This window comes from Mugil cephalus, chromosome 1 (assembly GCF_022458985.1).
Source record: "Mugil cephalus isolate CIBA_MC_2020 chromosome 1, CIBA_Mcephalus_1.1, whole genome shotgun sequence".
Lineage (NCBI taxonomy): Eukaryota > Metazoa > Chordata > Actinopteri > Mugiliformes > Mugilidae > Mugil > Mugil cephalus.
In genome coordinates, this window is record NC_061770.1 from 6,451,983 (window position 1) to 6,465,961 (window position 13,979).

The 13,979-nt window shown below is 39.2% G+C and overlaps 1 protein-coding gene across 1 annotated transcript in view; it reads right to left on the reverse strand.

Moving 5' to 3' along the window:
• Positions 1-12,301, reverse strand: part of LOC125017413 (probable phospholipid-transporting ATPase IIA) — a 30,872-nt gene extending 18,571 nt beyond the window's left edge. Inside the window, exons 1-8 of the mRNA XM_047600525.1 lie at positions 12,144-12,301; positions 6,413-6,557; positions 4,278-4,391; positions 3,980-4,088; positions 2,999-3,057; positions 2,063-2,114; positions 938-1,032; positions 128-208 (exon numbers count right to left, since the gene is read on the reverse strand). Of these exons, the coding sequence (XP_047456481.1) occupies positions 128-208; positions 938-1,032; positions 2,063-2,114; positions 2,999-3,057; positions 3,980-4,088; positions 4,278-4,391; positions 6,413-6,557; positions 12,144-12,211 (723 nt within the window). The 5' untranslated portion in view covers positions 12,212-12,301. The remainder of the gene's footprint in view (positions 1-127; positions 209-937; positions 1,033-2,062; positions 2,115-2,998; positions 3,058-3,979; positions 4,089-4,277; positions 4,392-6,412; positions 6,558-12,143) is intronic.
• Positions 12,302-13,979: the final 1,678 nt, after the last annotated feature.

Below are 13,979 nucleotides of genomic sequence, written 5' to 3' on the forward strand. Positions count from 1 at the left end.
GTTGGCAACCGTTAAACTGGTGTGTCGAAGCCTTAAGGTGCTTTTTCAGACATAATTCTTATGAAATTCTATAGAAATAGTCTAAAGGGGACTTAGGATTCAGCTGAATAGTAATGTGAGCACTTACCCGAGTGAAAGTTCCAATGAAGTTATGGATGTCAATGTTTGGTTCTTCTGCATACACATAAGATCTGATCTGGAGAAGGTCCTGTGAGACATAACAACATGATTTATGTCAGAAGAAAAGAAGAAGCAGGGCATGGTGGAGGAAGCAGAAAGGTCCCCAAACATGCACGTTAAAATATTTTTTTCATGACATAAAAAGTGACAAAAATCAATAAACTGTACTTTATCCAGATGTGCTAAATGTTTGCATGTAACTAATTAATTATATTTTATGCAGCCAAAGTGTTAAGTCTGTGGTTTTGCATTTTATACTGAGAAACTTTGCTTGAGGCTCTAATTGGCAAACTGCAGAGGCACATTACAAAATAAATAAATAGTTATATATATTACTTGTTATATATTACATATATTATCTGTATTTCTAACATCAGTGATAGTTTATCTGCTCTGTGAGATGAAACAGACAAAATAAGCATCAGGCCTCTTGTCTCGCCTGAGCAACATCCCACACCCAAACACAACTATTTTTATTTATTCTGTTTTTTAAACTATTAAAATGAACTGCATCGTACAGAAAATGTTATATATATTTACTGAAAACTTGTTCAAAATCAAAAATGAATATTTGTCTCTAACAGAAGAGTTTTTCTATAAACCTGAGGTGAGTCTTTGACCTTTTAGTCATGACATTCTCTGAATCCTGAGCTCCCTACACTTGAGTCAAATGCCAACTTTGTCCTGCAACAATGGTGTAAACGGGCTATTTCTTCCTACATCTCTGCTCCCTCTCCATTTATGTGATTTGACTCACAGCAGCAGTTGGCAGCCTCTGTGTGCAGGCCACTGGGAGGCGTAGTTTCCAGTCCGTCTCTCCATCCAGCTGGTCAGTCCGCAGGAAGCAGGAGCCTGGAAAGGAGAGGACGAGTTAGAGCTGCCGTACTGCTGATGATGACACATTAAACCACGTTCACCCCTAGGAGGCAACAACAGATAGGCTTTCAGTCGAAGCGGGGATCTAACAACATTTACTCTTCATGATGGCACAACCTGTGCAAATCATTTGTTTTGTAGATATGCACTGAAGGCTATACTGGCAGTTACTCATTGTGTTCTTTAATTCTTCTCTTTTAGTTTTCTTTACTTCTTCTTTTATTCTTTAAACACATGAAAAGGGGCTATAAATCCATTTTAGCCTGAGGTCACACATGAAACAACAACTTCTGTGAATGGGTTTGAGTATTACTGTTGGACTGGAAGTGGAGACATCCACTAAAGCCCATCCCCCCACTGGCCTGCACACATCATCCTGCCCAAAACTCTCAATCCTGGCCTAGGCCTTTCATAATTGACCTAATGGCCTCCACATGGAAGAGAGATAACCAAGCACTATTTCCAGTAAAACAAAGTTGTTGTTTTTCTTCCTGCAACAGGAAGACTCAACAACAACAAGACCCTTGCTTTACTTACGGAGTCAGGTTTGTCTTTGGAGAAAATGAAACAACAGCTGCCTGCCACGTAGTTCTTGGTGTGTCGTTTTAAAAGGACAATGCAATGCCATACACCAAGAGTGTGTGATCTCTGTCAAATGCCGTCCTAATCCATATTTGATTATTCAGATGAGGCATCCTCATGTCTTGTTTCCTGTTGTCTCTTTGCATTTGATTTTTGACTCCCTGGATTTTCCTTTCCATTGTCTCCTCATTTGATAGACAAAATTAGCCGGAGGTGAAGAGCGAACACTCCATTGTCTGAGCAGCCAACACTTGGAGTTATAATTAGGATCGGGCATAATTAGAATATATATATCGTGCAGCTTCCTGCCCTGGCTCAGGGCTAATCCCCGCTCCTCAGCGCCTTTTTAAACAAGCCATTTCCCCAGCTAGTCAGCCAGACAGCCTGTTGTGGATATCTGAGTGAATGACCAGCAGATGTTTACCATTTCTTTCAGAGGTCCTTAAAAAGATCATGTCAGCAGGAACACGCTGGTTCTACAAAGAAAGGCAGAAAGAAAAACATCAACAACACTTCCTGACCCTGAACCTTTCCTTCTCTCTCCTCTGCTCTTTAGCTGCAGAAGAGTAAGACTTTTAGCTTTTCATGTACCACATTACAAACAGTCAGTCAGTCAAAAATAATAAGCCCTCCAGCAAATCATCCTGTCTTGACCTGAAAAGGACCTAGGCCAGATCTTACACTCGGCCTGACCTGCTCCCTCCATCACACTTCACAAATTTCAATTCAGTTAAGCTTTCCAAAAAAAAAAAGAACTGTACATGGATTATTGCTAACCAGTCGTATTAATAAAGATGTTCTTTGGCTCTTTAAATGCAGGTTAATTTAAATATGCCCGCAACTGATTTTATCTCCACTGATGACTGTGTAGGACAACACATGTGACCTTTCCCTCAGCAGCTCTGAAATGACTAATTCAGAAAGAAACCCTGGGTTTGAAACTGAAGACAGAACTCTCTTCTCATATTTCATGCACAAAGAGTGTCCAACATGTCCAAGAGGAGAGTGACACGACAGATTCCTCTGAAAAAAACTTTGAGATGCTGAACTGAAAACTATACATTTAAGATAAAAAAAAAAAAAACATTCAATAAGCTGCACTTAATGGAATTTGTGTTGAAGCTCTAATTAAAGGCATTTTAGGTTCACTACTGTTTTGTATGCATTGAGTTTGACAGGCTGAAGCTGAGCATTGATCACAAGATTACAAAATCTTTACTAACTCCTTTCACCTCAGTCACCAGTGGAGCACAGAAGATTAACAACCCCCTCATTATTTGCTGTCACAATAAATGGTAAGGTGACAGTCTTAAAAAGAAAAAATATTCACAGTTGTGGATAAAACTTATCTCCAACGAACCTTTTCCACAATTATGAGATCGCCAACTTGAATGCCGCTGCTTTTAACCTTCACAGTGCCTGAAACAAGAGGAAAATTCAAAGTTAATGAACTGCTTGTATATCAGCTGAGGTGCTACACGTGGTGTGACTACTTCAAATCTGGGGTATGCATTTAAGATTTTTAACTTAAAAGTTAATATATTTCCTGGGATGAACTTTTTGTCCTGAATCCTTCGGCAGTGAATTTGGGAAAGTAATTCTCCGTGCAGATTTGAAAGAATGCTGGGGGAGTTGAGCCTTTTCTCTCATTCCACTTGGAATGAACGGGCAAAATTGTTTGGAAGAGATCACTGACCCTTGAACTGTGCCGTGACCTCTGGGCTTTACATATGTAAGACATTAAAGCACATTAATATTGCTACGCATGGGACTTGACGTCAGTGCTCTGCTCCACCGGCGCCATAACATTTTATCAATTCTTTACAAAACACAGGAATTTGGTGGAGCATCACATCAGTCTTTAGAAATAAAACATGACAAAAAATACTTATCAACATAAAGAAATGATTTCATGCCAATATCTCAATATATGTCGTAAACAAATTATTAATCAAAACAGCCACACATGGCTTCTTCCTGTGTTAGGAAACACTGCAGTGAGTTCTGACACTATTAAGTTTCTATAAACCACAAAATATGTGCAGGGGTCACTATCATGGAGGCAACCAGTCATTGTGTTTATGGGTAAAACAAGCTGCCACATCAAAGGGGCAAAGTGATGGAAACCACAAGAGGTCCCCTGCTTTTTATTGCTGGTAGCACTTTATACCAAGGCCTCTTATGTACACTTTTACATCTCTGCTTTGAATTACCAACCATTTCCCCTAGCCCCAATAAGCTTTAACAGGACCAACCTCCTACAGTTAATAGACGCTGATGCTGGCAAATAAGCGATGCACAAATCAACACCGGCAATGTTTCCAGAGCTTTCAAATCTTACCTCGTGTCGAAAGCTTGCTGTAAATCTGAGCGTTCACTTCTTTGTCTCGAAGGTAGCATCTTATTTCATCAACTGCCTCTCTTATGATGGTTATAATTAAAACAAGACCCTTGAGAGTGAAATGTCACAATTAATATTGCAATTCTGAACAGTGCAGAGGAGGTAACGGCAAAACCATGTGAGCGCTGTCGCAGCGGAGGTTTGGAGAAATACATGAAGTTTCCATTAAAAGAACACAATGTCGGGAAAATGAAGCCAGTTGCACGTAATGATTAACAGTTAGTGAAATGCTACATACCAAAGGGACCCAGTAGGTGTAGAGGTCACCTAAGCGTAGCTCCTCGAAAAACTGAGAGCAGGCCAAAATCAGAAAGTACAAGTTGAAGAAGTATTTGAATTGATTGTACAGCACCTGTGAACACAAAACAAAGACATGCAAAGTGAAATGTCGGTGAAGATCATCATCCAGGTGATGGTATATATTTCAAACAAAGCTAAAACAAAGGGAGCAGGATTTATCTGAGTTGGACAGGATTATGTGCTGTGTGGAGAGTGGACATACATATCAACACAGATTAACTGCTAGAGAGAAGTGTATTCTCATAGAAAACATCTTGATATTAGTAGTATATATATATATAAAATTGAAAGTCATCCGGGCATAAATGAAAATGCGTTGGGTTAAACACAAAGGAAGCATATGTTATACCAGCATATATAGCCAGCATGAAAAAAGCAGGGTGATGGTAGGGGACATTAATTTGTGGTCTCCTATTATTATTATAAAAATTTTCTGAGACCGTACAGGACATAACTCTGACCATCAATGCAGAGAGCAGAGAGCTAAAACAAACAGAATAAATAAATAAAAAGTAAATCTAATACCATGATTAATACCAATGATTCCGTCATTGCCCACAACAGCTTTGCATACCCAGATACACAAGATAGCTACTACAATAGAAGTAATGTGAAAGCAGTTGTGAGGGCACTCAAATGTGTATAATTTCACAGTATATATCAACATGTGACGCACCCAGACTAAAAAGTTTACAATGAACGTTTTCATGAACCAGTGGATATAGAGGAACGTGCAAACACGTTGAGTTGCTTTTCCTCCACCAGTGTCATTTGCAAAATTAACACACATACAACAGATTTACTCAATTTCATTACCACCAGAGTGAGAGATTACAACCAGGAGAAAACGTGTGTCTTCTTCACGCTGCTACCTTACGTCATTACCGAAGCTGCTGCCAGCTGGAGGGAGCACAGCAAGAGGAACCACTCACAGAACATTAAGTTCACAATATGATCCTCAGAAAAGTGTTTCTTGGCATGAACCACGGCAAATAAAAAGCATCACAATTTGCAATGCAAAAAGTCCATGCTCTTGTCTTCTGCTTTCCAAACAAATTTGAGCTACTTTCAATGTCAGCCTCCATAAACAAAAATAAGATCTTAAGACAGGCGAATGCCTAGAAAACAAATGAATATGTAAATCAGGAGAGGAAATGCAATAATCTAAAACACACAGCTTAGTGTCCATCTAATCTCCAGCCAAATTCACATCTGTCACGGCTATACTCAACACAAATGTGGTATAAAGATCAGGTTCTGTGATGTTACACAGGTGTTTGTCTACATGTCACTGAAAGAATCTCACATGCCTTTTATCTTTTTAAAATCTTCAACTTAAGGTGAGACATTCATTTACTTTAAAATCCTCTCATAGCACTAATGCACAAACTGAAGAAGTAATTGACATTTAAATGAGAAAACAAAGGTTCACCTGAATATAGATCAAACTAATAGATTTATCCATCAGTTTAAACAGTGTGTCTGTCACCAAATGTCCACTGGTTTGAGTCATAGACTGAAAAATGCCAGTTCCATCTGCAGGAGCATCTGGAGGCATGCTAAGATGTCGTTATTTTAGAATAGGCTGAGTATAAGCAACAGTATTCTAAGATGAAACTAAAGAGATTATTAGAAAACCACAACTTTACCACTGAAGCAATACTTCATTGTAGAGCTAAAAGGATCTGTCCATTTACTGATTCACAACTCACTAACACTGACTCAACCCTTTTCACAAACAATTAATGACCTGAGCAAAAATGCATGTCATTTTATTTATTTTTAATATTATTCTAAACTGAATTATCGTTGGGGTGAGGGCTATACTGACCATTTATAGGCAAACTCTTCCTTGAAATAACTTTTACAGGATGACCTGGTCCCCCATTTAAAATGAGTCAGTGGAGGACTACATCAGTGTAAGAAGCAGCCAACACAGAGGAGCACAAAAGGAAGACGATGATAATGTTTTCAACAGTGTGTGTCTGAATCACAGTGGGTGGTGGTTTGGGGGGGGGGGGGGGGGGGATAAACTGAGGGAAGGTGAAGGAGTGACCTTTGGCTAACACTAACCCCAGGCAGGAAGGTGAAGAAGTTGTACTTCTGGTTGTTAATGACATTCCTGGGGTACCTCTGTTCCCTCTTTTCTGGGTGGCCGAGCCACACGGTGCGGGGACGGAAGTCACCCATGCCACAGCATCTCGACCACGGGCAGCACCTGGGAGGAAGAGGCGGGACAACGTTAAAGAAATTCACATTTAATCTCACAGGCTCAAGGGCAAACTTGCTGAAATTCAGACCGTTGCATTAAAAGAAATGAAAGATATGACACATAGTCATTTATTTCATTTTGAGAAAAAACAATGAAACCTGCGTTATACTTTGAAAAGATAACTGCTCCATTTGTAATTAATTTGCAGTCACATCTTATTGCTGTTATTGTGTTGCTTATTACTACCACAGAGCAGTGCAGCGCCAACCTAAAGGTCCATGACCCAGACTCTGAAGATTCAAAACAAACATTAACTTTATCTGGAACATTTCTGCTCCACTTAGACAAAACATTCCAGTCAACTAAGTGCTCTGTGGCACTGGGACTAATAAATGAACTAATACTAACTATTTTCTTAAAACCTACAACATTCATTGCTCAAAAGCTGTCTATCAGGCCTAACAACTATTCATAACCTTTTCAAACAACTTTGACAGATGACAATTACAAGGACCTTCTCCTCGTTCGTGTTTAAAGCTTATATTAAGGCAGAAAACAAAGTAGTGTCATACCCACTGAAAAGACTTTTTTTTTCTTATTAGATATTGACTTAAAATATTTACCACAAGACAGTGAAATGCTCCAGAACATGGGTTTGGTTGACATATTGACCAACTAAAAGATATCACTTTACACTGCGTGCTTCAACCAGAAACCTGACAAGTGACAAAATAATACAATACAGAAATTCCATGTAACCTGCGCCATCTGTATCATACTCGTCAGGAACTACTCTAGTTCTGAATCTAAGCAGTGAATACAAAATGAACAAAAATGTTACTGAGTTACTGAGAATTCTATTCTTAGACAACCAACCAAGTTGTTCAGAATCTACCTGCTCCCAATACCTCAGATGGAAAACAAAAATTCTTCATAACATGACTATGCTGACAACACACACCTCTATGTAACAATTTCAACAAACCTCCTACCTCTAATCATGGAGAGAAAGAATTAAGATATTATATCCAATATGTGGAGCAAACTCTACTCTAATCGCCTCCTCTTAGGGAATTATACAATTAAACCTCCCTTTGCCTTACACCAGTTAAGATTTTCTATTACCATTTCAAACACTACCTGTACACTCATCAGCCACAACATTAAAACCACTAACAGGAGAAGTAATGTAAATGACAATTCATTGCTCTACAATGTCTTGGACTTGAGATTCATGTAGATGTTACTTAGACATGTACAGCCCACCTAGACCAGACCAGACACCCCCACCCCATAGCAATGACACTCCTTGATGGCAGCAGCCATCCCCAACAGGATGCAGCCTGATACAAACACAAAAACAGTTTAGGAACAACTCAAAAAACATGAAAAACAGCACAAGGTGTTGCCCTGGCCTCCAAATTCACTAGAACCCAAACTGAACAAGTGTCTGTGGGGTGCACTAGAACAAGCCTGATCCACGGAGGCTCCATGTCCATTCTTTGATGAGGCACACCTACACAATATTCAGCAGATGGTCATAATATTATGTCTGATCAGTGTAAATGGCTTTTATTTTATGAAGTTTTTTTTTGTTCTGTTTTGGTTTTTTTAAACATTTTGTATCTTACATAAAGTATTTATTACTATACTTATTGTCTTGTACTGAAAGGCAACATGCACATATGCCACCTCACCATGTGGGCGGCTGAGCAGATGTAATGCACTCACCAGGATGTACCATATGCTCCACTTATAATCATATACCGGCCCACTGTAGGAAACCATTTATTGATAAAAAAAAGTTTGTGAAAAGATCACTTTTTGTTTAATTTTTAATATAAACAACATCTAATTGTGTCTATCAGTAATTACACATCTAACTGTAAAAAAAATGCCGTACAAATGTCTCTTTTTGTCCCATACTTGTTCAACATCTTATCCTTTAGACTTATGATATTTATCATAATTATGCTGAGGACAACCAGGTAGAGATGTCACCACAACATGTGGCGGTAAAAATGGGGATGCAGAACTACGTTTTATATACCACATACAAGTATATGGAAAAACCTCCCATCTACAGCATATTATATTACTACTACTTTAAATCCTGTTGATATGGTTTTATGTTTCTTGAGCATCTTGTATGTCTTCTGTTAAGTACTTAAAAGGTGTTGCTGAAAGGTGTTATACACATTTTTCCTCACCATCAGGAAGATGTTATTAGTGGGGGCCGTTGGGTCCAATGTGTTGAGGGGAGCGGCCTCTGTGCATCATCCCAGATACTTGACCAGATCAAGTCACTATTTGGATTCTGAAAACTTGGAAATGAAGCCTGAACTGGGCGGAGCCTGCGGTTGCCAGGTTGCCACACTCGGATATTCCAAATATGGGCATGGGTGTCATGTTGGGGCTGGCCTAAGCCTGGATGTTCACTCAACTCTATGCTAGCCTGTTAGCTCAGCCTACCAAGCTAGGCTCACTACCTGAGGTGCTAGTAGTCGGCTAACATAATGACATCGTTTGATTCGACTTGTGGCCACCGAAAAATAATAATGTGTAATATATTAAATACAGTCATCATTTAGAATTTAATGGCTTTAATTAAAAAAAGTTACAAGTCACAGTTCACATTTCAATAAATTATACTGCATTTACACGCCTTAGATCTTTTGTATTTTTTGTGTCTTTTGTCAAAAATGACAAATTAAAGTCAAATTCATAAAAATATCAACACTAAGGTTAACACATCTGGGCTGTAATAAGGAATTGGTGATGAAGCGATGACTTTCAAAGTGTTCTCTGCACCGATGAGAACTCCTGTTAGTCCAGTTCTTCATCTCATGTAGAACATCACTGCAGCCTGTCTGGGTCCCCTAAAGGAAAACTACACAGACAAATAGATATGTCAAATAATATATGCGCTATATGTACATAATGTGTGTGTGTAAGGAATATTATCACCAAATATCACATTTTGGTTCCTTGATCGCCTAACTTCAACGACTAACATATAACTTTGTTTCAACATCTAGACGAACGCTATGTCTGGATCCATACTGTAACATAGCACTAGTATTTTAATATAAATGAACGCAGCACAACACTTTTGACAATTGATCATATGAAACATGTAAGGTCAACAAGAAATAAATGTTACCTACTTTATGTTTTGGACTAATATTTCCCAAACTGACACACATTACTTAAAATAATTATTAATTACATTTTGACTTTGGTGCCAGTTTGATAGTCTCACTTTAGCTTTGTTAACAAACAGGTGAAAGGCTGAAAGGCTAGCGTAAGGCTAATTCATTAGCTGGCTAATTATATAGTTAACTTCATCTACCAGGCTAGCTATGTTGGGCACCAACACTGACCATTCAAATGATACTCCAAATTCACTTACTGGATATTCTGGTAGGAGCTGAAGCAAAGGGGTGGCACAGTGCAGGTTGGCGGTTAGCACTGATGCCAGCGAAAAGGTTGGGGTTCGAGTCCGACTCTGGCCTTTCTGGGTGGAGTTTGTGTGTTCTCTCTTCTCTGGGTGCTCTGGTTTCCTTCAAAAACATTTGTACGTCGGGATGCTACGGAACAAGTGCGAGTGCACCCTAATAGTGGCCCAGCGTCTTATCACACGGGACTCATTTTACCTGGGGTCCTCCGGTAATTTGTAATAATTGTGAATCTGCATCTCTGTGATTTGGGGCTGGGTTTGTACTTTTCAAGACTTTTGTCTGATTTGCAGCTTTTTTCTGCCTCTGGTCACTTAATAATTATGAAGGATGTGCTGTCAATCAGTGTCTGGACAGACATTTGGGTGCAAAGCTGAGATGTTGCTGAACTATTCACTCATTTATATGAATGAAACCATTACCTAGTAATTTCTTCCCCTGTGATAAATGATATAAAAATATATTTTGTTATTATTCTTTAGAATTTTCAAAGAAACTAAAATTGTCAAAAAGTGTAAATTGCCCTCTGACACGCAGTGGAGTGAGATGGAAAGTAGGAGAGATAGATCATATACATTAGAGTAAAACACAGTTTGTTTACCCTGTGTGAATGAACCATCTGAATCGTAGGACATCCCAGGTAAAATTAGTCCCATGCAAACAAGCAGAATCAGTCATTGCATTTACATGCACGTGAAAAAGACGAATTATTGCCTTAATCGGATTCTAACCAGACAACTCAAGAGCATGTAAACAGTTCTCTTTATCCGATCAAGACTTCCAGATACTACGATTGGAATTTGGTTTTCTCCACCATGTACACGCCTTAATCAGAATACAATCGGATAACGCCTGTGCACATGCTCCACAACCGGAGCAAGCTGCGGAAAACTCAAACTTGGAGATATCAGTAGTTCACGTGAAGGCGGCGTTTGCAATGCAGACTCATGGGGCACACTGGTGACACGTGAAGAAAGCAAAGGCAATTCACACATGGGCTCCCAACTGCTAACCAAGAATTATTGTTCACTTGAAAGAGCCGTTCAAAAGACTGACTCGTCTGCGAACGTCACATCACTAGTAATCTCACCCAGGGCATCATTCAAGCTAGAACCGCCACTGTCTGGATGTAGCAAATATGGAGTGAATACAGTCAACACCTTGTGCTGTTCTTTTTGTTATTTTGAGTTGTTCCTAAACCATGTCCTTGTGTGTATATGTGTGTCACGCTGCGTCCTGCTGGGGATGACTGCTCTGGTCTGGTCTAGGTGGGTGGTACATTCCACATGAATGTCAGGTCCAAAGGTTCAGCGGAGGACTGCATTGTCACAGTGTTATTTACTACTATTGTGAGTGGGTTTAATGTTGTGGCTGATCGGTGTATATGTATTTTTTGAGTCTGTTTATCATCTAGTACGCCTCATGTGAAGTACTTAGCTACCAGTTGAACAGTGTTAAAACCATAAACCTCCCAGGCCTTGTTTGCCTCACCATGGTGGAGCACGAGCACTGGATGAACAGATGCTTACTGTGTTTGACCACTGCATATTACATCCTGATCAGCTGTGCATGTGTACAGGGCAGGCCGATGTCGGTGCATTATCATAGCTCATTCGCAGCTCTTGAGTCTTTGTACAGGAGGTGACATCACCATGATCAGTCCTCTGGCCGCACTTCAGCACTGTGATCATTCATGAGGCCCGTCCATTTACGCACTTATTCATCTCATTTTATCCGCAAGTGATTTACTATGTGTTCCTTTCTAGGCCGGCATTTCTCAGCAGTATCCGCTCTTTCACCGTCAGGGCTCAGCCGAGCAAATATTGACATGGGCGTCAAATGCACTTGCTCCAACTGCAGCCCGGAACAAGGATGTCTCATGGAGCCCAGGCTAACTAACGTGAGGCGCGATCAACCCCACAGTGAACGTTCACAGCACATCTACGAGCATGTTTGAGTCAGCTAGCCGCTATTTATTCCTCCCCGACACACGCCACCGCTTGGCCGGTTTCTGAGACAATGTCGCTCCAGTTTAACGGCCACACTGACAACAGACGCCGACGAGGAAAGAGGGGAAAGAAACACAAAACAATCGGCTTCGTGCTAATATTTCCGTGCTGCGTAACGTCCTTACCCATTTCTGTGTTTACTGTCGTGTCTTTTCGGTCGCCTCACGGGTTGTAGGGGTATAATGTCGGTCATTCCTGCAGCCCCTGGTTGCGGCGGCCAGCTGGAGGTTGTCCGCCTGCTTGGAGCGGTTCTGGGCGGAGGCTCCGTCTGTCACTCACTACAGTCAGCAAGCTACCTCACAACCACATCCCATAATACCGCCGATTCATGCTTTTTAACGTTTATTTACTATTGCATTTTAAAAAATATATATTACTATTAATATTGGTTAATGTGGATCGTAACTTACAATACTACTTTTTTTTTTGTATTTACTTAAATATTTTAAACTAATGCGTCTTCACTACCTTGCATTTTTCGATTATATTATTGTGCATCTTACCTACAGCACTATTATCAGCATTATTATAGTCATTCCCTTTTTACACTGCTAGATATACAGTATATGCAACACCAGACTCCACGTAAAAATACTCAAATTTAAACTTCTGTATTCTCATACAATCCCAAGAAAAGATACAGACTTTTATCCGACAAGACCAAAACAAAACCATTCACAGCACTACATTTCACTTTCACGACGCACTTTATATTTAATTTATACTACTGCACCTTTACTCCATCACATTTTTAGATTGTATTGTTGCCCAATGTCTTGTCGATATACAATACTACATGGTCATCACCAGACTCAATGTACAAATTGTCTAATTTAAATCAGTGTAATCACATAAAATCATAAAAAAAGATACAGCCTATAATAAGACAAAACAACCCAAAAATATTTCCAATACTACAGTATTATACAATACTAAAATATAAATAATAACTACTATTGTGAATAGCAATATTCCTCAATGAGTAACAATCTGAAGTGTCAGTAATTTAGCAATAGTAGGTCCATAAAACAGCTAAGCTTAGTACAATAATTATTATTTCGAGTGGGTTCAACAGAAGTAACAGAAGACAATGTGCTTCCCGAATACAATACTGTGTGGAGGCAAAGGTTGAAAAAGTCATAGAAATGACTACATTTACAGTGCTTCACTAATGCTAATACTAATACATACATCACTTTTAAAGGATTAGGTAGATTTCACATTTTTACAGTTTTAAATTTTGTAATTCTAAATCATATCTAAAACTAACAGGCTGGAGTTCAGGACGGACTTGTACGAAGATACTTCTCTTGTTCAGCACCACACTCCATGTAAAATTAAAAAGAATAAGTATGTGCATTGCCACATAAAACAGAGATAAGATATAACAAGGCAGAAATATGGTGGGAGTGGGTTGCAGATGTTAGAAAAACAGTTTAATAATAATAAACTGTTTAGGTAAACTAATAATAGTCCATGAATCCACCTCCATTAACACTAAAATGAGTCATTCCATATGACAAATACTTTTGATATTTTGTTCACATTTCACAGGATACGCTAAGATTTTGAATAGAAAATTTCCCCATTCGTATATTGACAAATACCTCCAGTAATTACATTTGCCTGCCACATATTTACCATCAGTCAGTGATACAAGCAGAAGCAAAGCAGATTTTGTCATTATTATTTGCAGGGCCACCACTATGAAAATGTCTACCCAGTACTGTTTCAGTTTTGAGCAGAAAAAAACTTGGAAATGATCTCGATGTGTCCTGGGCCTCCATATTTGAGTTTAATCAGATACAAAGCACAGCATTAAAATCTACCACCAAAGTGAGCTTATATGCAAACTAGCTTCCACAGAAACCAAATGCTCAGACTGATTGCAGTACAGCTTCTTTGTGTTTCTGCTTACTTGCCATATACCTACAACTACTTTATGTAAGAACAATTATGCA